Genomic DNA, 26,165 nt, shown 5'->3' on the forward strand with positions numbered 1-26,165 from the left:
AGGGGCATAGTGCTCATGCACATATGCCCTCACCTGTGGTATAGTGCACCCTGCCTTAGGGCTGGAAGGCCTGCTAGAGGGGTGACTTACCTATGCCACAGGCAGTGTGAGGTTGGCATGGCACCCTGAGGGGAGTGCCATGTCGACTTAGTCATTTTCTCCCCACCAGCACACACAAGCTGGCAAGCAGTGTGTCTGTGCTGAGTGAGGGGTCCCTAGGGTGGCATAAGACATGCTGGAGCCCTGAGAGACCTTCCCTGGCATCAGGGCCCTTGGTACCCGGGGTACCAGTTACAAGGGACTTACCTGGATGCCAGGGGTGTGCCAATTGTGGAGACAAAGGTACATTTTAGGTGAAAGAACACTGGTGCTGGGGCCTGGTTAGCAGGGTCCCAGCACACTTCTCAGTCAAGTCAGCATCAGTATCAGGCAAAAAGTGGGGGGTAACTGCAACAGGGAGCCATTTCTTTACAAGACATTTTTCATCTGCATAGAGAAATCCAATAATTTATCTCCTTGGCCACATCTGTAAGCTCACATGTTGCCAATCTTACTAATTAGATGGGTTTCAATAACAACCCAATGGTCAAAAAACATTTAACTGAGAAAAAGGCAGAAGGGCAGACTTCCTGAAGACAGAAGTATACAATTGTTTTCCAAAGGAGTAACATACTCTAAACACTTGCAATTTTAAGCAGAAATAGTAAGAACCTCTGACACAGGTCCTGTAAAGCCTTTAGAGTCTTGCGCTCTGTGAACTACTATTATGTGCCACTTTATTTTACGCAGGCAAGGGGAGCTCTACTGGTGGTACAGTGAGGCCACAAGGATGAGTCTCAATGGCAACTCAGCCTTTCACCCTCCTAAAACAACTGATGAACTGAGTGCCCTTTAATTGAGGGTTCTATTATTTCTACACCACTCAGAAATGGCAAAAGAATGTATTTAGTTCACATAGAAATTACTTACAACTATCACTGTTTAGAGCTATCATTTATGGGCCGCCATCTGCAGTGAATGTTTTTATTCTTGTAAATAAATTGCATAACACTCATTTTAACTCTGTCCTGAGGAGGGTGTTGGTCTGCGCTACATTCAAGTAAGTGCAATACAACATCATCCACATGACCTCTCTCCCAAAAGACGCCACACAATATACCCGGCCCTTGACCCTAGGTGTCCCGGATGCCTGGCCCTAGAGGCCGACTATAGGAAGTTGGCTCTGTATGTGCTATTTCAAAGTAAGGAATAGCATGCACAGAGTCCAAGGGTTCCCCTTAGAGGTAAGATAGTGGCAAAAAGAGATAATACTAATGCTCTATTTTGTGGTAGTGTGGTCGAGCAATAGGCTTATCAAAGGAGTAGTGTTAAGCATTTGTTGTACATACAGACAGGCAATAAATGAGGAACACACACTCAGAGACAAATCCAGCCAATAGGTTTTGTTATAGAAAAATATATTTTCTTAGTTTATTTTAAGAACCACAGGTTCAAATTCTACATGTAATATCTCATTTGAAAGGTATTGCAGGTAAGTACTTTAGGAACTTTGAATAAGCACAATAGCATATATACTTTTCACATAAAACACATATAGCTATTTTAAAAGTGGACACTGCAATTTTCACAGTTCCTGGGGGAGGTAAAGTATTGTTAGTTTTTGCAGGTAAGTAAACCACCTACGGGGTTCAGATTTGGGTCCAAGGTAGCCCACCGTTGGAGGTTCAGAGCAACCCCAAAGTTTCCACACCTGCAGCTCAGGGCCGGTCAGGTGCAGAGTTCAAAGTGGTGCCCAAAACACATAGGCTTCAATGTATTTTGCTACCCTCAGGGACCCCTCACCTAGCACATGCAGACTGCCAATGCACAGTGCGTCTTGGTGCAGCTAAAGGTGAAAACATGACAAAGCTTACAGCCTGTGTGCCCTGTCCCCTAACAATGCATGCAACATATGCAAGTCACCCCTACAGCAGGCCTTACAGCCCTAAGGCAGGGTGAATTATATTACATGTGAGGGCACATCTGCAAGAGCAGATATGCTCCTGCTAAGTCTTTGTCGATTCCTAGATATTGTGAGTGAAAAGGGAAGCCATTTTAAGTAATGTGCTGGACAATGGTCACTACGAGTTCCCCAGTTACATGATGGCTTCACTGCTGGTATCAAACATCTCGTATTAATAAACCCTCACTGATGCCAGTGATGTATTTATTAATACATGCACCCAAAGGGCACCTTAGAGGTGCCCCCTGAAAACCTACCAGCTACCCATGTGGGGACTGACCAGTTTTAGCTGGCCTGCCACCACCAGACAAGATTCTGTCCCCCTAGGTTAAGAGCCTTTGCTCTTGGGCAATCAGAGACAATGGCCCTAATTAAGAGTTAGACGGACAGGAACACCCGTCTGCCAAACTCCTGACAGTTTAGCCACCATTGTAGTGGCGACCTCTCCGCCGGACCTATTATGATTGTCCCCAGCTCGTAAATCGAGCCAGCGGCAGTGCTGCAGCTCACAGGGGGCCCCAGCACCCTCATACTGCGCACAGTCTGCACAGCAGATAGTGTGCATTACGCATTACAGGGGTGCTGGGCAGGGGGTCCCTTGCACTGTCCATGCCACGGGAATGGGCAGTGCAGGCTCCCCACTGTGGCCCCCTACACATGTTCTCTGCCATACAGTGCCTCCCCGGCTAATTACAACTGCACCCGCCATCTCCGATCCTGGTGGAAACGGCGGTACCCTGGCAGTTGGACCACCAGGTTCAGAATGTGGCAGTCAGACTGCCACAGCAGCGGAGGACCAGACCACAACTGCGAGTCTGGCGGTGTAGTGACTGCCAGACTCTTAATTAGGCCCAAAGCCTGCTCTGGGTGAGGTGTTTACACACCCCATCAAACAGGATGACTGGCGAATCTGCATTCCAAGGCAGGGGGTTTCAAAGAAAAACACTGCCCTTGGAATGCAGATGTGGCACTGGGACAGGCAGTAAATTTAATAGTCTGAGTCCCATCAGGTCAGTCCCATCACTAAGGTGAGCTGCCTGATGTGGACACCACATTTAGAAATCTGACATATTGGTGTTGGCAGATTTAGGAACTCTGGGGTAGGGTCACACCAATTTCCCACAGAAAGTGGTCATATAAGGGGTGCAGTGATCCCTGGGGGGGGGGGGGGGGAAGAGTCTTGACCACTTTTATTCAGAAAGTTCAAATTGTGTCCCAAAGTACATTTATTCTTGCCAAACCCCGTTGTAACTCAAAATATAATCTTGAAAATATGTGGCATTACTTACAACCCCAAACAAACAATCCAATGCCCTCTGTAATGGCACTGATGAAGACGCTAATCCAACCAGCATACGGAAACCTACAGGCTCTTTCCTGGAATGACAAATTAAGTTAAAGGTCTCAAACTTTGCTCTACAACAATCTGGTGGCAAGCCAAGAGTGATTCTTAGTGAACAATACAGTTGTCCAGTTTAAAGTACTCAACATAGCACTGATGTTTGTTAATATTTGTCTCTCCATTCAAATGCAATGAATTAAGTCTGTAAAATCCAAACAGTATTTAATTCTCTCCAGCATCACATGTAAAACAAATGGAGCCTTACAAGCCTGAGGCTTCAAATGCTTCTATGATGCCCTCTCTACATAATCTCTCCAATCCCTACTTCAACTATTCCTTCAAAGGCAATGATCTTACTTAGTGCATGTAGGTTTCACTAATTCACACAATCTATTTCTGGCTTTAATCTTATTTATTAAACCCAGTGTAAGAAGTAGGCTCTCTATAAAGTGTACCAAAATGAGGTGCAGTGTGCGGAGAGTCCAGGTATCCCCTATTAGTGGACATAAAAAAGTCAGAAGTCAGGGCACTCGTGAATCAAAAACCAATTAAGTATAGAGAAATGTAAAAGTCCTTGTTGTGCCGATAGGGAATCATGTGAAGAAACTGGCGATCATGAAGAAATTTATTCTTGGAAGACAGATTACATCACAGTAATAGAGAACAATCCTTAAAATCATGTAGCAACCAACGCCAACACGTGTTTCGTCTTGATAGAGAGTAAAATCTCTAAAGACTTCATCAGGGCTGTGCTAATATCTATACATCAGTCAGTATTATGAATCCGGGAAAATTCCTGGATAACCAACTAGTGGTGGCTGAGAATAAGAGAAATTCAGGAAATCGTGGCGCTTATAGCATCGAGTATCCTTATTGGTACCCACAAATTGAAATATATATCCAGACAGTATGGCGCCTGTAACTTTGAGTATCCTATTTGTACGTAAACGAATATGTTGGAGCGGGAAACCGCGTGTGTATCTAAGCGCGGTATCTCGTAGTACCTGTTCCAAATTGCGATCACAACGTACAAACGGCAGGCCTCCCCTATTAGTGGACATGGCTTGCTTTAAAAACCCCAAGGTTCTCTATTTGTGGTAGTGTGGTCGGGCACTCTTAGGCTTATCAAAGGGGAGTGTTGGGCACTTGCTGCACTCACAGAGTCAATATATGAGACACACACTCAATAAGGAAATCTGACTTGAATTTGCAACAAAAAAAATAAAAAATAAAAATATATATTTTTATATTAATTTAGACACCAAAATCTTTAGAATCAGGTAAGTACTTTAAGCTGGCAATATTAAAAAAAGTTACAGAAAATACAGCTGTCAGATTTGAAACATGATCTTCGAACACCTTATTTTATCCTACGGGAGAAACAGAAAGCGCATAGGAATACTTGCTATCAGGTTACAGGGTTGATCTTCTGGCCTTAAGGTAAGTAGGGGCAAAGTCCATTAGAGCCACCAGCAGTTTCGGTTTACCTACCCTGGAGTGTCCAGCTGCAGAGATGCTGTTCGCAAGGGTAGCCTTGAATGCTACCACTAAAGTCAATGGAGAAACATATAACAAGAAAAAGGCTGCAAGTGTGTACTTGGCACCAGTCCTTCAGAACCCAAAGGTGGCTCAGCCCCTGAGGGTCTGTGGAGCAAGGGTGCATCGTGAAAAGGCTTGGATTCGGGCTGTGGGGCTAGGTTGCAGAGGTGTTTTAAATGGTGGGACGCTTGTGTTGGAGGCTCTTTCTTTTTAGGTCGTCCTTGAGATGGGGACAAAACAGAACAACAGGGTACTCTCAACGATGGCTTTGTGATGCTGATGTCCCACGTTGGTAGGTCTGTCTTGGCAGTGTTGGTGTACGGGATGGACACTTAACAACCCTAGTTTGCTGCAAATGCTCAGGTACCCAAGGTATTGGTGCTGGGTGACTCCCAAACTTGGGAAGGAGACAGATCTGACCTCCTAGAGCAACACAGTCCTCTTTCTCAAGTGCTTCTCCCGATGGCCAGAAACAAGAAAACCAGGCAGAGCCTTGTCGTTGACTGCAGCTGCAGGGGGATGGCTCCTCAACTAAGGGAGATGCTAACCAGTTGTCGAAGTGCTGGGCAATCCTCCAAGCGTTGGAGAGGGTGCACAAATTTTGGACAAGCCGGGTCTTTATAATTGTCGAGGATCCAGCAGTTAGGCTGGGTTTTGCGCCAAGTTTGTGGTCAGCCTTCACTTCTCGCAGGGGAAGATATATCCTCACAAATTATAATGTACCCTGCTGTAGGGCTTCAAAACCTGCTGTAGGGATGACTTGCATATATTATATGCAGTGCATGTGGCATGGCACATAGCGAGTGTGCTATATCGGCTTTTTCCTCATGGTTTGCACCATGACACGCAGTTTGAAATGGCACACTGCAAGCAATTTGTATGGGAGTCCCTTAGGGTGGCATAATACATGCTGCAGCCCTTAGGGACTATTTTTAGTACGCAAGCCGTGGGTACCAAGGGTACCATTTACCAGGGACTTACAGGGGTGCTGAAGTGTGTGCCGATTGGGTTACAATTTTACTATTTTACCTTGTTTTTAGGGAAAGAGCGCTGGCACTGGGGCCTGGTTGGCAGGGACCCAGTGCAAATCAGTTGAACAACGTCAGTGCCAGTGGCAAAAAGTGGAGGTGACCACGACAAAAAGGGGTACTTCCCTACACAAATCAAGGCTGTTCCAAGAAATGTGCCAAGATGTTGGGGCACTAAATGGAACATCATGGTCTTTTATGAATTCAAAGACTGCGCCCCGAGAGTTGTGCTATGACATCGTATATGTATGTGTTTCTCATTCATACAATAATGCAAATGGTTGGTTCACCTTTTCAGTTCCTCATATACACATAAGGTTTATGTTCTGGGACTTCATACTGGCTCCTCATCTACAATTTGAAAGAACCCCTTCTTTTGGGTAGATCATGATGCTGCACACCTGATAATACTAATTGTTTCTGTTAAGGAAAAATCAATAAAAAATGGTTTATGATGCAATGATCACCTCTAGTGACAGTCGCTACACTGCCTCTGCAGAAAACGTAAATGAACTGCCTTAAGAAAAGCCAGTCACAATATTAAGAGGGAGAAAATCACCACTCTTTATTTAATAGATAGTAAGCCGAGGTTGTTAAGCACAAAAATAGGGTGATCCTCATTGTTTGTAATCATTCTCAGCTACCTAGGAGTGTAAGAGGATTTTTACCTGCAAGATTCGCTGAGAGAAAGAGGTTTAGCTGGTAAAATGACATGTTAAATTTAGGGAGCTTGTCCTACCTCATTTAGGCCATGGCAGACTGGACCATGTCCACTACACTTGGTATCGAATCTGCCTATTTGTCTGTCTGTCTTATGTCTGCTTAATGCTAATGAACAAAAGAGGCAATAATGTCAGGCTAACAGAAGAGCTACCTTATGAGTATCATCAACACTGGGACAAGACAGGAAATGAAAACACCCATCTCAGTTTATCTGAAGGCTCTTGGTAAGAGGCCAGACTACAGAACAGTGAATGCCTAGGTGTTTAAGCAGTGAGCTCCCAAGACACAGGCTCTCAATTCAAGAGATTAATTGGAATTGTGACTAAAAATATTTAGATTTTTGCTAGACTCCTCCAACTCGCTGAAGGGTTGTTTTTTTTGTTTATTATGCAATGCAAAGTCATCTGCTCTCATTTGTGTTTGAATCTGTCTTGCATTCCAGTGGTGTTTTTGTGTAAGAAGCAGCTGCTGTGATTCTGCATCTCATCACAGCTGTATACAGTACTAAAATACCTAAAGCTTAATCCTGAGAGTGTTACAGTTAGGCATGCAAAATTGAGGCTACCTCTTGAGATGTTTCAGTAAATATACAGCTGATTCTCTAAGCAGTAATTCCTAGATACCCCAGCACTGCGGTAACATAAGGGCATTTTGTGATCCAAGTTCATGATAAGAAAAGTACAGGTCTATTATTGATTGATGGAAATCAAAAGCCATTAAAACAAAATGAACAGCTTTAAAAAAAAAAAAAAAAAAAAACTTAAGGACAGCTGTTGGTTCTATTGCTACAAGAGAGAAAAAAAAAAAAAAAGTAAAAACTAGCTAGATTCCCAAATGAGAAAATAATATAAATAAATGCATTCACCAGAGGCTGAGGAGCCACAAGTTCTAACTTGACTCCATGAAAGAGTATCTTACAGAATGTAAACAACATAGTGCTCAGGTTCGTTTGTCTATAAAAGTAACTCTTGGAGACTCGGTGCTGGTCCCCATCGCATTGGAACAGAGAAACACTCACCTTACTGTCAGACTCGATAGTCTCCTCCACAGTGTAGCTGTCGTAGAAGAGGTTGAAGTTGGCTCCCACCTCAGGCACCCATTCTGCTGTTACAGATGTAGCTGTTGCTTCACCTTCTTTACCCAACGCCTCACCATGTGGTGAGATGTGCGCAACAGGTGTTGTTGAGGAGGCACCACGGGCAAAAGACATGTCTTCTAAAGGCTGAAAATAGATAAAGAAATAAGATGTTCATTAAATATTGTATTCCAGTATAATCCAAATAATCAGATGTACCCATGTCTCAGAACTCATTCAATGACTACCTGACTTCAATGATTTTGGTCCTCCTGTACCTTTGGAGCACCTTTTTAACCATGCAACTCCATTGTGCCAACTTTAGAATTTACATTGAATTGCAGTTTGCTAGTCTTTTCAGTCCCTACGTCATATATCATATTATATTATATTTAACTCTCTAGAATCTCTAAATTTTCCATACCCCCCCCCACAAACGTTTACCTTTGCTGACTGCTTCACATCTATTTTCTTTTACCCCAATACAGCTAATCTCCAGATCACTTCTCCTTGAATGTACTTCCAAGCTCTCTTCATCTCTTTCTAGGCACTTTGCTCAGTCATTGGCCTAAACGGTCTATTCAGAGAAGACGACGCAGTCATGTTTTAGGAGAGCTTTGCCTTTTTTCAAACTAATACGAAAAAAGGAGGATTTGTGTAAATGAGAAATAGTAAAACTGATGTTTTTCTACAAACAGTCTCAAACAAAAGCAAAAACATTTTATGACTGATGGATGCTTTGCTTACAGTCTTAAGGACATGAGCCTTCCTCAAATCGATACCGGCCCTGCAATCACTTCAACACCAGAACAAATGCAACACATTTAAATCAAAAGAACAACTGGTCAGACCTCTAAGAGCCATAGATGTCCTACAAAACACACTGACACCTTAAGCAGGAAGCCCCTCATACCTGCAAAGTTCTCTTAACAGGTATGTCTCCACCAGCAGAAGAATCCATTTTCCTTTTTCTTACACCTCCTGGAAGGGGCCATGAATATAGAAAGAATTTTGGTGAGCATCAATTGCATAGTACACATTCAAATGTAAAAGATGTACCCATATTCCGGTTTTTAGCCCATGAACTGCCCCTGCTAAGAATAATGTATGCTAGATCCATTCTCAGCCTCAGGTCTGTCTGGTCTCCCACTTTATCTTGTCTCATTCTCAGTTTAGTGGGCCCCATTTTTATCGCGATTACCAAAGTGTGGATTTCACTTTTGAAAGCAGCACCAGATGGCTGTAAAAAGCAAAGCACTGCGGAAACTTGCAGATCATGCTGGATAGTTTGGAATGCAATAATAAATACAAGACACACTTTTTGTGCTGCTTTAGTAGAAGTCCATCTTGGATTGCCAAAGCTAACTTCAAAGTGATGCCCACACCACAGGATCATCAATCAGAGCCTTTTTCTTTCAACAAAGAAGCAAAAATATGTTTTATCAAGACCATTTAAGTCTTTTAGCTATAATAAATGCAACACTAATGTACCTGCTGAATGCTTGCCATGAATTTGCGAAAACAATCTGAAACAGCATGCACCTCTGGAGGCAATCTTTAACTAACTGTGCTGGGTTCAACAAAAGACACAGGCCTATCAGGACATCAGACATGCATGTATGATGAGGATTAGGAATGAAATCTTACAGAACACACTAATACAGACGGGGGTCCCGTGCTCACTATGCCACCAGATTCAAGCTAGCCTGGCTGAAGAGGGGTGATACCCCGAAACCGGTCCCAGGATGCTTGTTTCTGGTCCAGGGAGGATCTGGTCTGGCAGTTCCCATGGGGAGCAGGGTCAAGACTGATTTGCATATGGCTAGGTCCAAACTGGGGTGGCATGATGAGCAAAAAAACTGATGGATTAAACCCAGATATGTGACTGGGGGTGAATGTTTGATTTGGTCTACATTCCATTCATTGTAGGAGGCTGGCCTGGTTTGTAGTGGTACCAAGGGGTACTTACACTCTGCACCAGGTCCAGTTATCCCTTATTAGTGTAGAAGAGGTGTCTAGCAGCTTAGGCTGATAGAAAAGGGTAGCTTAGCAGAGCAGCTTAGGCTGAACTAGGAGACGTGTAAAGCTCCTACTATACCACTGGTGTCATATGCACAATATCATAAGAAAACACAATACACAGATATACTAAAAATAAAGGTACTTTATTTTTATGACAATATGCCAAAAGTATCTCAGTGAGTACCCTCAGTATGAGGATTGCAAATATACACAAGATATATGTACACAATACCAAAAATATGCAGTAATAGCAATAGAAAGCAATGCAAGCAATGTATAGTCACAATAGATTGCAATGAGAGCACATAGGTATAGGGGCAACACAAACCATATACTCCAAAAGTGGAATGCGAATCACGAATGGACCCCAAACCTATGTGACCTTGTAGAGGGTCGCTGGGACTGTAAGAAAACAGTGAGGGTTAGAAAAATAGCCCACCCCAAGACCCTGAAAAGTGGGTGCAAAGTGCACCTCAGTTCCCCAGAGAGCACAGAAGTCGTGATAGGAGGATTCTGCAAGGAAGACCAACACCAGCAATGCAACAACGATGGATTTCCAGACGAGAGTACCTGTGGAACAAGGGGACCAAGTCCAAGAGTCACACTCAAGTCGTGAGTGGGCAGATGCCCAAGAAATGCCAGCTGAGGGTGCAAAGAAGCTGCCACCGGATGGTAGAAGCTGTGGATTCTGCAAGAACGAAGAGGGCTAGGAACTTCCCCTTTGGAGGATGGATGTCCCACGTCGTGAAGAAGCTTGCAGAGGTGTTTCCGTGCAGAAAGACGGCAAACAAGCCTTGCTAGCTGCAAGGGTCGCGTTTAGGGTTTTTGGATGCTGCTGTGGCCCAGGAGGGACCAGGATGTCGCCAATTGCGTGAGGAGACAGAGGGGGCACCCAGCAAGACAAGGAGCCCACTCAGAAGCAAGCAGCACCCTCAGAAGTGCGGGAACAGGCACTACGAAGAAGAGTGAACCGGAGCTCACCCGAAGTCACAAAGGAAGGTCCCACGACACCGGAGGACAACTCAGGAGGTCGTGCACTGCAGGTTAGAGTGTTGGGGACCCAGGCTTGGCTGTACACAAAGGAAATCCTGGAAGAGTGCACAGGAGCCGGAGCAGCTGCAAATCACGCGGTACCCAGCAATGCAGTCTAGCATGGGGAGGCAAGGACTTACCTCCACCAAACTTGGACTGAAGAGTCACTGGACTGTGGGAGTCACTTGGACAGAGTTGCTGAGTTCCAGGGACCACGCTCATCGTGCTGAGAGGGGACCCAGAGGACCAGTGATGCAGTCTTTTGGTGCCTGCGGTTGCAGGGGGAAGATTCCGTCGACCCACGGGAGATTTCTTCGGAGCTTCTAGTGCAGAGAGGAGGCAGACTACCCCCACAGCATGCACCACCAGGAAAGCAGTCGAGAAGGCGGCTGGATCAGCGTTACAAGGTTGCAGTAGTCGTCTTTGCTGCTTTGTTGCGGTTTTGCAGGCGTAAAGAGCAGTCAGCAGTCAATTCCTTGGCAGAAGGTGAAGAGAGAGATGCAGAGGAACTCTGATGAGCTCTTGCATTCGTTATCTAAAGAATTCCCCAAAGCAGAGACCCTAAATAGCCAGAAAAGGAGGTTTGGCTACCTAGGAAGGAAGATAGGCTAGCAACACAGGTAAGAGCCTATCAGAAGGAGTCTCTGACGTCACCTGCTGGCACTGGCCACTCAGAGGAACTCGGCTGAGCTCATGCATTCGTTATCTGAAGTTTCCCCAGAGACAGAGACCCTAAATAGCCAGAAAAGAGGGTTTGGCTACCTAGGAGAGAGGATAGGCTACTAACACCTGAAGGAGCCTATCAGCAGGAGTCTCTGACGTCACCTGGTGGCACTGGCCACTTAGAGCAGTCCAGTGTGCCAGCAGCACCTCTGTTTCCAAGATGGCAGAGGTCTGGAGCACACTGGAGGAGCTCTGGGCACCTCCCAGGGGAGGTGCAGGTCAGGGGAGTGGTCACTCCCCTTTCCTTTGTCCAGTTTCGCGCCAGAGCAGGGCTGGGGGATCCCTGAACCGGTGTAGACTGGCTTATGCAGAGATGGGCACCATCTGTACCCGTCAAAGCATTTCCAGAGGCTGGGGGAGGCTACTCCTCCCCAGCCCGGACACCTTTTTCCAAAGGGAGAGGGTGTAACACCCTCTCTCTGAGGAAGTCATTTGTTCTGCCTTCCTGGGCCAAGCCTGGCTGGACCCCAGGAGGGCAGAAACCTGGCTGAGGGGTTGGCAGCAGCAGCAGCAGCTGCAGTGAAACCCCGGGAAAGGTAGTTTGGCAGTACCCGGTTCTGTGCTAGAGACTCGTGGGGATCATGGAATTGTCTCCCCAATGCCAGAATGGCTTTGGGGTGACAATTCCATGATCTTAGACATGTTACATGGCCATGTTCGGAGTTACCATTGTGACGTTATACATATGTCGTGACATATGTATAGTGCACGCGTGTAATGGTGTCCCCGCACTCACAAAGTCCGGGGAATTTGCCCTGAACAATGTGGGGGCACCTTGGCTAGTGCCAGGGTGCCCACACACTAAGTAACTTAGCACCCAACCTTTACCAGGTAAAGGTTAGACATATAGGTGACTTATAAGTTACTTAAGTGCAGTGGTAAATGGCTGTGAAATAACGTGGATGTTATTTCACTCAGGCTGCAGTGGCAGGCCTGTGTAAGAATTGTCAGAGCTCCCTATGGGTGGCACAAGAAATGCTGCAGCCCATAGGGATCTCCTGGAACCCCAATACCCTGGGTACCTCAGTACCATATACTAGGGAATTATAAGGGTGTTCCAGTATGCCAATGTAAAATTGGTGAAATTGGTCACTAGCCTGTTAGTGACAATTTGGAAAGAAATGAGAGAGCATAACCACTGAGGTTCTGGTTAGCAGAGCCTCAGTGAGACAGTTAGTCATCACACAGGGAGCACATACAGTGCACACTTATGAGCACTGGGGCCCTGGCTGGCAGGGACCCAGTGACACATACAACTAAAACAACATATATACAGTGAAATATGGGGGTAACATGCCAGGCAAGATGGTACTTTTCCTACATTCATCAACTGTTCTTTTTGCGTTAATGAACTTTCAGGGATCATGTGTATCCTATACGCAACTAGATTTGTACTATATAGGGAGCAAACATTTATTTAGTCTATTAAACAAGAGTTTTTTTTGTTCAGTAGACATGCAGCACTAACATTTAAAGGTGATATCATATGTGAGAATGAAGAAAATGGCGGCTCACTGAATTGAAATATTTGCCTAGGATTACATAATTTAAAACTAGTTTAGGGGTCAACAGCATTACAGTTAGGTCGAGTAGATTATTTAAGACACTAGACCTGCAGGTCTGGTAACATTTGTATGATTTTTTGAGGCTTGAAAATTTACTTCTGCATTTTAGGGAACAGAAGAATGCACCTAGAAGAACTAAGGGTACAAGGAGGTACATACGGAACAAGTTCAGATTGCATACTATTAGAAATCGGGTCTCTAGCTGGCAGTGGTTTGCACCCTGTCCAAGTAGGGACCCTCATTCTAGTCAGGGTAAGGGAGTCACACAGCTAAGATAACCCCTGCTCACCCTCTTGGTAGCTTGGCACAAACAGTCACGCTTATCTCAAAGGCAATGTGAAAGTATTTGTACACATACAGAGTAACACAGTGAAAACACCACAAAAATACTCCACACCAGTTCAGAAAAATAGCCAATTTTTTATCGGACTTAAACAGGACCAATACAACAAAAAACCAACATACAAAAGCAACAATACGAATTTTCAAAGATTAAATCCTAGTATAGAGCCTAGAAACACAACAGCTCTCACTGGGGCTATCACAGTGTCTTGACACAGTCAGTTCTCACAGTCCAACGCCACTGGTGAGGGATTGCGGGCCAGTCACGGAGTCGCACACACCCCGGGTACAGCACAGTGGAAAACAAGGAAACAAAGACGTTGCACAGAGTCAGGAAGGCAAAGCGTCACTGGAGCCGATGCGGCGTCGGTTCCTTCCTGCTGCCGGGGAGGTGAGGAGTTGGTTCCTGAGTGTCATGCAGGGGAGGTGAGGCGTTGATTCCTTACAGTTGCAGGGGAGGTGATGCGGCGTCGGTGCGAGGTGTTGGTTCCTTGCGACAAGGCAGGATAGATAAATCCAGCAGGTCAAGATGCAAGGCGCCGACTTTGCGGTGTCACAATCACACCATGGGGCCACAGGTGCTGAAGCAGAGTCCGAGTGGAGTGTCACGGACATCAGGGACAGAGCACTCGGGACAAATGCGACTTCGGAGGCGCTGTGGTGGCATCGGGCCTGCACTGTAGGTCGCGGTCATTGCACTCAGTGGGAACCATGGCTCCAGTGCAGGCAGTGGCGCAGGGCCAGTGAGCAGCACCAGTTTGAAAGTCGTTCTGGAAGTCAGTGTGCTCGTTTCTTCCTTGTTGCACCAGAACTCATTTCCAAGGCCCCAAGAACTTGATTTGGGACCACCTAGCAATTCCAGGGCTCTCAGCAAGAGAGCCCAGGTGCTGGCAGATTAAGTCTTTGAAGTCCCTGAGACTTCTTAAGAGGAGGCAAGCTTTGTACAAGCCCTTGTAGGACCTTTGGAAGCAGGATGTAGAAAGCAAAGTCCAGTCCTTTCACTCCCAGTACAATCAATCAATCAATCAATCAATCAGTGCATGTATAGCGCAACTACTCACCCGTTAGGGTCTCAAGGCGATGACGGTAGGAGGGCGGGAGGGGAATAAGTGTAGCGTTTACCAGTGAGGTGGTTCTTAAAAAAGCCAAGTCTTCAGATCCTTCGTGAAGCTGAGGAGGGAGGTGGTTTGTCTCATGTGAAGAGGGAGGGCATTACAGGTGGTGGCTGTGAGGTAGGAAAAGGAGCATCGTCCTGTCTTGGTTTTCCTGATGTGAGGTACTTCTTCGAGAGAGAGCTGGGCTGAGCGTAGGGTTCTGTGGGGTACGTGGAGGTTGAGTCGCTGGTTCAGGTAGGCTGGTCCAGTGTTGTGGAGGGCTTTGAGTGCATGGGTGAGAATTTTGAAGGTGATTCTTTTCTCTATGGGAAGTCAGTGCAGTGTACCCAGGTGTTGCGAGATGTGGCAGTGTCGAGGAAGGTCACGGACCAGTGTTGCAGCGGCGTTCTGGATGTTTTGTAGTTTACCTGTGAGTTTCTTGTTGATTCCGGCGTAGAGTGCGTTGCCATAGTCCAGTCTGCTGGTGATGAGGGTGTGTGTGAGACAGTCTTTCTATGTTCGAGGGGGATCCACTTGAAGGACTCACCTAGGAGGCGGAGGGTGCGGAAGCAGGTGGAGGTGACTGAGTTAATTTGATGGTTCATGCTGAGGTTGGAGTCCAGGATGATACCGAGGTTGCGGCTTGGCTGGTGGGGGTGGGCGGGTTTCCAAGGGTGGGTGGCCACCAGGAGTCGTTGGGTTGAGGGCCCATGATGTTTACTTCTGTCTTGTTAGCGTTGAGTTGAAGGCAGCTGTTTCTCATCCAGACGGCGACTGCTTCCATGTCTTTGTGGAACTTGTGTCTGGCTGTGTTGGGTTTGTTGGAGAGGGAGAGGATGAGTTGGGTGGCATAGGAGATGATGTTGATTTTTCAGCTTCTGACAAGGGTAGCTAGCAGGGCCATGTAGACGTTATACAACGTGGGGCTGAGGGAGGATCCCAGGGGCACTACGCAGGTGGTGGGAGTGGGGTCTGCGAGGAAGGGGGCGAGTCTCACTCGTTGACTTCTGCCGGAGAGGAAGGATTGGATCCAGTCGAGGGCCTGGTCACTGATGCCAGCTTCGTGGAGTCTTCTTATCAGGGAGAGATGGGAGACTGTGTCAAAGGCCGCTGAGAGGTCTAGTAGGATGAGTGCCGTCGTCTCTCCCTTGTCCAGCAGGGAGCGGATGCCTTCCGTTTCTGCCAGGAGGGCTATTTCGGTGCTATGGTTTTACCTGAATCCGGATTGGAAGATGTTGAGGATGTTGTGGTCTTCTATAAACATGGCGAGTTGGCTGTTGACTGCTTTTTCGATGACTTTCGTAGGAAATGGGAGTAGGGAGATGGGCCTGAAGTTTTTGAGGTTGGTGGGGTCTGCAGAGGGTCTCTTGAGGAGGGGGTTGATCTCGGCATGTTTCCAGTCGTCAGGGGAGGTGGCGGTTGATGGTGAGGCGGAATGTGGTATGGACCTCATTGTTCTCAGCGTATCTTCAGTGGTGAGGTGGGGATTGTTGGTTTGTTGGTGTCGGGTTTTGGAAGAGAGGAGTTCTGCGCATGGATTGTCCTTGCTGAAACCGTCGTAAATGGTCTTGATTTTGTGGTGAAAGTAGGTGTTGAGTCTGTCACAGAGGTCCTGTGAGGGTGGGATGTCCGTAGTTTCACTGTTGGGTTGGTTGACCTCCTTGATGATGCGGAGGAGTTCCTTGCTGTTGTGTGCGTGTGAGGGGATTCTGTCTTGTATAGCTTCCTTTCTGGTGTTTCTGATGAGTTGGTGGTGTGCGGTGGTGGCGGCTCTGAAGTTGCTATGGGCTTCTGTAGATTTAGTGTTTCTCCAGATTTTCTTGAGGCGGCGACAAGTGCGCCTAGATTCTCTGAGTTCTGGGGTGAACCAGCTGGCTTTCTTTGTGTGGGTGCTGTTCTTTTTTTTTGGGGGGGGGGGGGCTATGGTGTTGGCACAGTCGGCGATCCATTTGTGGAAGGTGTGTCCTGTGGTGTTTGGGTCATCGTTGTGTGCGATGTGGGGGGCGGTGAGCTGATCAGTTATTCTTGTCCAGTTTCTATGTGATGGTTGGTTTTGGGGTCTGATGACGGTGGGTGTGTTAAAGGTGAAATGGATGCACCGGTGGTCTGTCCATGGGAGTTCTTTGGTGTGACTGAAGGTGCCGGAGGTTCCTGTTGTGAAGATGGGATCGAGGGTGTGTCCTGCTAAGTGTGTTGGCTCTGTCACAATCTGTCGGAGTCCTATGTTGTAGAGGTTGTCTAGGAGGGATGCAGTGTTGGGGTCTTGAAGGTTTTCGAGGTGGAAGTTGAGGTCTTCCAGCAGGGTGTAGTTGGTGGCTGCGATGGCTTGTGCAAAGATGCAGTAGATGCATGTAGATGAGGGCAGTAGATGAGGGTTCCCCTGAAGGTGGATCTCGGGTTGGTATGTATCTTGAAGTGGAGGTGTTCCATCAGGCTTGTGGATTCTTCGAAGTGTGTGTTCCGGTGGAGGTTGAACCTATGGATGACGACGATTCCCCCCCCAGGGTGGCTAGGGCAGCCTTTCCGGATGGTCTTGTATCCCTGGGGGATGGCGATGTCGATGCCCGGGCCGGAGGTGGTGTTGGTCCAGGTTTCTGTGTGGAACGCGACGTCCGGGGTGGAGCTGTCAAGGGGGGTCCCAGATTTCGGTAGCGTGTTTATGGAGGGAGCGGACGTTGAGGAGTATGCACCTCAGAGTTTTCGGGGTCGGAGTGTTGTTGTGGGTGGGTTATGCTGGGTCCAAGGTCTTTGTGGTGGTGTAAGTTTGGGGGCAGGGATGAGGCGCAGGCAGAAGCCTGTGGGTGGAGGAGGGCCTCAAACTTCTGACCGAGGTCAGAGTTCGAGTCCGACGGGCTCACTTGCAGGTGGAGCTACGCGATGGCAGAGCAGTTCACTGACTAGGTCAGTGAGGTTGCTCTTCCTCCCGTGCAGCGGCCACCATTAAGTAGGAAGTGGGGGAGGAGGGGACACCTGGGAGGCGGGAGTAGGTAACGCTGCAAAAAAGAGGGGGGTTGGGAGGCAGCAGCGGCGGGGAGAGAGAATGAGAGAGAGGAGGGGTGGGGCTGCAGCGGCGGGAGAGAGAGAGAGAAGTGAGGAGAAAACAAGGAAAAGATAGAGGAAAGTGCAGAAAGCGAAAGGCACAAAAACAGCACACTAGAGAACAAAAAACAAAAAAACAAAAAAAGGAGGAGAGAAGAGAAGAGAAAAGAGGCAAAGGGCATTCCAGCTCTCCCACTAGACACCAGGGATGAGGCGCAGGCAGAAGCCAGAGGCTGGAGGAGGGCCTCGAACTACTGACCGAGGTCAGAGTGCAGGGACAGAAGGGCTTCACTTGCCGGTGGAACTACGCGGTGGCAGAGCAGTTCACTGACGACATCAGAACCCTGATGGACAACGGTGAAACAGTCGCCCTCATCCTCCTCGACCTCTCGGCTGCCTTCGACACCGTCTGTCACCGCATCCTAATAACCCGCCTCCGCTCCACCGGGATCCAAGGCCAGGCCCAGGACTGGATCGCCTCCTTCCTCGCCAACCGCTCTCAAAGAGTCTACCTCCCACCTTTTCGCTCAGACCCCACCGAGATCATCTGCGGCGTCCCTCAAGGCTCCTCGCTCAGCCCGACACTCTTCAATGTCTACATGAGCCCCCTCGCCGACATCGTACGCAAGCACAACATCATCATCATCACCTCCTACGCCGACGACACCCAACTTATACTCTCCCTCACCAAGGGCCCCGCCAGCGCAAAGACCAACCTACAAGATGGTATGAAGGACGTCGCAGATTGGATGAGGCTCAGCCGTCTGAAACTGAACTCAGAGAAAACGGAAGTCCTCATCCTCGGCAACACCCCGACCGCAGGGGACGACTCCTGGTGGCCCACGGCCCTTGGCACCGCACCGACCCCCTCTGACCACGCCCGCAACCTCGGCTTCATCTTGGACCCTCTTCTCACCATGACCAAACAAGTCAACGCCATGTCCTCCACCTCCTTCCTCACCTTCTGCTGGATTCCCGCCGACACCAGAAGAACCGTGACCCACGCCCTCGTCACTAGCCGCCTGGATTATGGCAACACCCTGTATGCTGGGACCACCACAAAACTCCAAAAACGTCTGCAACGTATTCAAAACACCTCCGCCCGCCTCATCCTCGTCGTACCCCGCAACAGCCACATCTCCGCCCACCTGAGACACCTGCATTGGCTCCCAGTCAGCAAAAGGATCACCTTCCGACTTCTCACCCACGCACACAAAGCCCTCCACGACAAGGGACCAGAATACCTCAACCGACGCCTCAGCTTCTACGCCCCCACCCGCCTCCTCCGTTCCACCGGCCTCGCTCTCGCCGCCGTCCCTCGCATCCGCCGCTCCACGGCAGGTGGGAGGTCCTTCTCCTACCTGGCGGCCAAGACTTGGAACACCCTCCCCACCAGCCTCAGGACCACCCAGGACCACTCCATATTCCGGAGACTCCTCAAGACCTGGCTCTTCGAGCAGCAGTAACCCCCTTCCCCCTAGCGCCTTGAGACCCGCACGGGTGAGTAGCGCGCTTTATAAATGTTAATGATTTGATTTGACTGACCACTGAGCAAGCAGCAGGCCAGCACAGCAAAGCAACAGGCAGAGTGGCAAGCCCTCCTACAGCATCCAGCTCTTCTTCCTGGCAGAATGTCCTCAGTCCAAAAGGATTCTAACTTTGTGGTGTCAGGGGTCCAGTACTTATACCCATTTCTGCTATGAAGTAGGCAAACTTCATAGAGAAGACTTTGTAGTGCACAAGACCCTGCCTTTCCCTTCCCTGGCCCCAGACACTTCAGGGGTTTGGAGCCTGCTTTTTGTAAGGACAGGCACAACCCTATTCAGGTGCAAGCGTCAGGTCCTCCCACCACAATAGCTCAGGAAGACCCATTAGACTGGTGGTGGCTCATCAGGATATGCAGGGCATTTTCAAACCTACAATTCAAAAACCAACAGATGTATTTTTAAATTGTAGGTTCGGGGAACCCAAACTCCAAGTCCCTATCTGCTCCCAATGGAAAATTATACTTAAACGATATTTCAAGGCAATCCCCATGTTACCCTATGGGCGAGATGTGTCTTGCATAGTGAAAAACTAATTTAGCAGTATTTCTCTATCAGGACATGTAAAACAACAGTACATGTCCTACCTTTTAAATACACTGCACCCCGTCCATGGGGCTGCCTTGGGCCTATTTTAGGAGTGACTTACATGTAGTAAAAGGAAAGTTTTGGGTCTGGCAAGTGAGTACACTTGCCAGGTCGAAGTGGAAGTTTAAAACTGCCCACACAGACACTGCAGTGGCAGGTTTGAGACATGTTTACAGGGTTGTGGGTGACAAAATCAGTACTACTGCAGGGCCACTAGTAGCATTTGATTAACGGGCCCTGGGCACACATGGTGCACTATACTAGGGACTTACTAGTAAATAAAATATGCGACAAAATGGAGAAACCAATCAACAATACATTTTAAACAGAGAGCATATACACTTTAGCACTGGTAAAGCACCAGAGTCCTAAAGCCAACAAAAACAAGTCAGAAACAATAGGAGGAAGAAGGCTAAAAGTTTGAGGATAAACCTGCAAAAATGACCAGGTCCAACACATACAGACAGGGCCCTCCTTAAGGCCACGCTATGAAAGATAATGAGGACCACAAGCCTGCACTGATTTACAATGGGAAGCTGATTAGGCTGCCAGAGATGTGGAATCCTGAGAAGTCTGGCTGTGCAGACAAACATATAGCAATGCAAAAATATACTTGGGGGAGGGGACTCCTAGTAATGTTGCATAGACAAGTCCAGAGAGGATAGCAGCTTCTACCACCATTTTTGACAGTGATAAGGGAGGAGAGGAAAGGTTTTTTTGCGTATACTCAAGTAAAAGAAAAAGAAAACACCTTATTATGTATACTGAGAAAGAAAGCTGGAATTTGAGGACAAAACCTAAATTTTAACAGTAGATGTGGGAGAGGGTAAAGAAATCAGGCCCAGGTGTCAAGAGTTGCTGATGATCAGGCACTGTTTTTCTATGTATTGCTCTATAAAAGGTCTACTTAATAACACAATTCTACCATGTTAGTTACATTTAGGAGAAATTAGGACAAAAATAATTAACTTCTAGGGCAAAATAGGACTGACACAAAGGATGGATCAGTGTGAAATAATCACGGCCAGCACTTACTTAAACAGTGTTTTTATTTTTTTTAATTCTAAAGCACAATGTACATAAACTACTTTGTGTATCAACCTGTACCTTGTCATCCACCTTTAACCACACCTCACTCTTCTCACCTGTGCAATCACTACTGCCCAAACTCCTTGCCATCTTTTTCTGATGCTACTGCTTCTGCCAGCTTGTCCCTCGCCAATATTGGCAAAGCATACACAGGCCTGCAAGGTGTGCAGAGTGCACTATATATTTCAGCAAGGTCATTTGTCTTCCAATATCATCTTCATGAAAAGTATTAGTAGCACAAACTTTAAATCAAAACTCAAAAAGCTTCACTTTTTTAATTTACATTTTACAGTTTATTACAATGGATGAGTACACTGTGTTACGAGCTAATACGTGCACAAATAAATTGAATATTTATTAACAGTGGGAGCCTTATTGACGGAAGGTAGAAGAAAGTCTTTGATTGTTTACTGCCAGCTGTAGCTTATTTTTAAGACATAGCTGTGCTAAATATGATAAGAAAGAATGCAGGAAAAAGAAATCAGAGAGAAGCAAGAAAATCAGGAATGAGGCCAATAAAATGGTGCAAATTGGAAAAAGAAGAGGGAGAACTTCTGTAGCATATTATTAAGAGGCAGTTATACTGAATATGATAAGAAATAGTGCAGGGAAAATAAATCACGGAGAGGCAATGTAGGAAGTTGGCTCTGTATGCACTATTTCAAAGTAAGGAATAGTATGCACAGAGTCCAAGGGTTCCCCTTAGAGGTAAGATAGTGGCAAAAAGAGATAATACTAATGCTCTATTTTGTGGTAGTGTGGTCGAGCAGTAGGCTTATCCAAGGAGTAGTGTTAAGCATTTGTTGTACATACACATAGACAATAAATGAGGTACACACACTCAGAGACAAATCCAGCCAATAGGTTTTTGTATAGAAAAATATCTTTTCTTAGTTTATTTTAAGAACCACAGGTTCAAATTCTACATGTAATATCTCATTCGAAAGGTATTGCAGGTAAGTACTTTAGGAACTTCAAATCATCAAAATTGCATGTATACTTTTCAAGTTATTCACAAATAGCTGTTTTAAAAGTGGACACAGTGCAATTTTCACAGTTCCTAGGGGAGGTAAGTATTTGTTAGTTTAACCAGGTAAGTAGGACACTTACAGGGCTTAGTTCTTGGTCCAAGGTAGCCCACCGTTGGGGGTTCAGAGCAACCCCAAAGTCACCACACCAGCAGCTCGGGGCCGGTCAGGTGCAGAGTTCAAAGTGGTGCCCAAAACACATAGGCTAGAATGGAGAGAAGGGGGTGCCCCGGTTCCGGTCTGCTTGCAGGTAAGTACCCGCGTCTTCGGAGGGCAGACCAGGGGGGTTTTGTAGGGCACCGGGGGGGACACAAGCCCACACAGAAATTTCACCCTCAGCAGCGCGGGGGCGGCCGGGTGCAGTGTAGAAACAAGCGTCGGGTTTGTAATAGAAGTCAATGGGAGATCTAGGGATCTCTTCAGCGCTGCAGGCAGGCAAGGGGGGGGTTCCTCGGGGAAACCTCCACTTGGTCAAGGGAGAGGGACTCCTGGGGGTCACTCCTCCAGTGAAAGTCCGGTCCTTCAGGTCCTGGGGGCTGCGGGTGCAGGGTCTCTCCCAGGTGTCGGGACTTTGGATTCAAAGAGTCGCGGTCAGGGGAAGCCTCGGGATTCTCTCTGCAGGCGGCGCTGTGGGGGCTCAGGGGGGACAGGTTTTTGTACTCACAGTCTCAGAGTAGTCCTGGGGTCCCTCCTGAGGTGTTGGATCGCCACCAGCCGAGTCGGGGTCGCCGGGTGCAGTGTTGCAAGTCTCACGCTTCTTGCGGGGAGCTTGCAGGGTTCTTTCAAGGCTGCTGGAAACAAAGTTGCAGCCTTTCTTGGAGCAGGTCCGCTGTCCTCGGGAGTTTCTTGTCTTTTCGAAGCAGGGGCAGTCCTCAGAGGATGTCGAGGTCGCTGGTCCCTTTGGAAGGCGTCGCTGGAGCAGGATCTTTGGAAGGCAGGAGACAGGCCGGTGAGTTTCTGGAGCCAAGGCAGTTGTCGTCTTCTGGTCTTCCTCTGCAGGGGTTTTCAGCTAGGCAGTCCTTCTTCTTGTAGTTGCAGGAATCTGATTTTCTAGGGTTCAGGGTAGCCCTTAAATACCAAATTTAAGGGCGTGTTTAGGTCTGGGGGGTTAGTAGCCAATGGCTACTAGCCCTGAGGGTGGGTACACCCTCTTTGTGCCTCCTCCCAAGGGGAGGGGGTCACAATCCTAACCCTATTGGGGGAATCCTCCATCTGCAAGATGGAGGATTTCTACAAGTTAGAGTCACCTCAGCTCAGGACACCTTAGGGGCTGTCCTGACTGGCCAGTGACTCCTCCTTGTTGCTTTCTTTGTTCCCTCCAGCCTTGCTGCCAAAAGTGGGGGCCGTGGCCGGAGGGGGCGGGCAACTCCACTAAGCTGGAGTGCCCTGCTGGGCTGTGACAAAGGGGTGAGCCTTTGAGGCTCACCGCCAGGTGTCACAGCTCCTGCCTGGGGGAGGTGTTAGCATCTCCACCCAGTGCAGGCTTTGTTACTGGCCTCAGAGTGACAAAGGCACTCTCCCCATGGGGCCAGCAACATGTCTCTGGTGTGGCAGGCTGCTGGAACTAGTCAGCCTACACAGACAGTCGGTTAAGTTTCAGGGGGCACCTCTAAGGTGCCCTCTGTGGTGTATTTTACAATAAAATGTACACTGGCATCAGTGTGCATTTATTGTGCTGAGAAGTTTGATACCAAACTTCCCAGTTTTCAGTGTAGCCATTATGGTGCTGTGGAGTTCGTGTTTGACAGACTCCCAGACCATATACTCTTATGGCTACCCTGCACTTACAATGTCTAAGGTTTTGTTTAGACACTGTAGGGGTACCATGCTCATGCACTGGTACCCTCACCTATGGTATAGTGCACCCTGCCTTAGGGCTGTAAGGCCTGCTAGAGGGGTGTCTTACCTATACTGCATAGGCAGTGAGAGGCTGGCATGGCACCCTGAGGGGAGTGCCATGTCGACTTACTCGTTTTGTCCTCACTAGCACACACAAGCTGGTAAGCAGTGTGTCTGTGCTGAGTGAGAGGTCTCCAGGGTGGCATAAGACATGCTGCAGCCCTTAGAGACCTTCCTTGGCATCAGGGCCCTTGGTACTAGAAGTACCAGTTACAAGGGACTTATCTGGATGCCAGGGTCTGCCAATTGTGGATACAAAAGTACAGGTTAGAGAAAGAACACTGGTGCTGGGGCCTGGTTAGCAGGCCTCAGCACACTTTCAATTGTAAACATAGCATCAGCAAAGGCAAAAAGTCAGGGGGCAACCATGCCAAGGAGGCATTTCCTTACACAACCCCCCCCCAAACGAAAGAGGATGAGACTAACCTTTCCCAAGAGAGTCTTCATTTTCTAAGTGGAAGAACCTGGAAAGGCCATCTGCATTGGCATGGGCAGTCCCAGGTCTGTGTTCCACTATAAAGTCCATTCCCTGTAGGGAGATGGACCACCTCAACAGTTTAGGATTTTCACCTTTCATTTGCATCAGCCATTTGAGAGGTCTGTGGTCAGTTTGAACTAGGAAGTGAGTCCCAAAGAGGTATGGTCTCAGCTTCTTCAGGGACCAAACCACAGCAAAGGCCTCCCTCTCAATGGCACTCCAACGCTGCTCCCTGGGGAGTAACCTCCTGCTAATGAAAGCAACAGGCTGGTCAAGGCCATCATCATTTGTTTGGGACAAAACTGCCCCTATCCCATGTTCAGAGGCATCAGTCTGCACAATGAACTGCTTAGAATAATCTGGAGCTTTTAGAACTGGTGCTGAGCACATTGCTTGTTTCAGGGTGTCAAAGGCCTGTTGGCATTCCACAGTCCAGTTCACTTTCTTGGGCATTTTCTTGGAGGTGAGTTCAGTGAGGGCTGTCACAATGGATCCATATCCCTTCACAAACCTCCTGTAATACCCAGTCAAGCCAAGGAATGCCCTGACTTGAGTCTGGGTTTTTGGAGCTACCCAGTCCAGAATAGTCTGGATCTTGGGTTGGAGTGGCTGAACTTGGCCTCCACCTACAAGGTGGCCCAAGTAAACCACAGTTCCCTGCCCTATCTGGCATTTGGATGCCTTGATAGAGAGGCCTGCAGATTGCAGAGCCTTCAAAACCTTCTTCAGGTGGACCAGGTGATCCTGCCAGGTGGAGCTAAAGACAGCAATATCATCAAGATAAGCTGTGCTAAAGGACTCCAAGCCAGCAAGGACTTGATTCACCAACCTTTGGAAGGTGGCAGGGGCATTCTTTAAACCAAAGGGCATAACAGTAAACTGATAATGCCCATCAGGTGTGGAGAATGCTGTTTTCTCTTTTGCTCCAGGTGCCATTTTTATTTGCCAGTACCCTGCTGTCAAGTCAAAGGTACTTAAGAATTTGGCAGCACCTAATTTATCTATGAGCTCATCAGCTCTTGGAATTGGATGAGCATCTGTCTTGGTGACAGAATTGAGCCCTCTGTAGTCCACACAAAACCTCATCTCTTTCTTTCCATCTTTGGTGTGAGGTTTGGGGACTAAGACCACTGGGATAGCCCAGGGGCTGTCAGAGCGCTCAATTACTCCCAATTCCAGCATCTTGTGGACTTCCACCTTGATGCTTTCCTTAACATGGTCAGACTGTCTAAAGATTTTGTTTTTGACAGGCATGCTGTCTCCTGTGTCCACATCATGGGTACACAGGTGTGTCTGACCAGGGGTTAAGGAGAAGAGTTCAGGAAACTGTTGTAGGACTCTCCTACAATCAGCTTGCTGTTGGCCAGAGAGGGTGCCTGAGTAGATCACTCCATCTACTGTGCCATCTTTTGGGTCTGATGACAGAAGATCAGGGAGAGGTTCACTCTCTGCCTCCTGATCCTCATCTGTTACCATCAACAGATTCACATCAGCCCTGTCATGGAAGAGCTTAAGGCGGTTCACATGGATCACCCTCTTGGGGCTCCTGCTTGTGCCCAGGTCCACCAGGTAGGTGACCTGACTCTTCCTTTCTAGCACTGGGTAAGGGCCACTCCATTTGTCCTGGAGTGCCCTGGGAGCCACAGGCTCCAGAACCCAGACTTTCTGCCCTGGTTGGAACTCAACCAGTGCAGCCTTTTGGTCATACCAAAACTTCTGGAGCTGTTGGCTGGCCTCAAGGTTTTTGGTTGCCTTTTCCATGTACTCTGCCATTCTAGAGCGAAGGCCAAGTACATAGTCCACTATGTCCTGTTTAGGCTCATGGAGAGGTCTCTCCCAGCCTTCTTTAACAAGGGCAAGTGGTCCCCTTACAGGATGACCAAACAGAAGTTCAAAGGGTGAGAATCCTACTCCCTTCTGTGGCACCTCTCTGTAAGCGAAAAGCAGACATGGCAAGAGGACATCCCATCTCCTTTTGAGTTTTTCTGGGAGCCCCATGATCATGCCTTTTAA

At 47.8% G+C, this 26,165-nt stretch overlaps 1 protein-coding gene across 5 annotated transcripts in view; it reads right to left on the reverse strand.

Annotated features, from left to right (window-relative positions):
* EHMT2 (euchromatic histone lysine methyltransferase 2) overlaps positions 1-26,165 on the reverse strand; it is a 220,706-nt gene that overhangs the window by 163,018 nt on the left and 31,523 nt on the right. For all 5 annotated transcript variants that reach the window (XM_069237196.1, XM_069237195.1, XM_069237194.1 and 2 more), the window contains 2 exons: positions 8,623-8,690; positions 7,653-7,856 (listed from right to left, as the gene is read on the reverse strand). In XM_069237196.1, the coding sequence (XP_069093297.1) occupies positions 7,653-7,856; positions 8,623-8,690 (272 nt within the window). The remainder of the gene's footprint in view (positions 1-7,652; positions 7,857-8,622; positions 8,691-26,165) is intronic.

The sequence above is a fragment of the Pleurodeles waltl genome, chromosome 6, assembly GCF_031143425.1.
Source record: "Pleurodeles waltl isolate 20211129_DDA chromosome 6, aPleWal1.hap1.20221129, whole genome shotgun sequence".
In the NCBI taxonomy this organism is placed as follows: Eukaryota; Metazoa; Chordata; class Amphibia; order Caudata; family Salamandridae; genus Pleurodeles; species Pleurodeles waltl.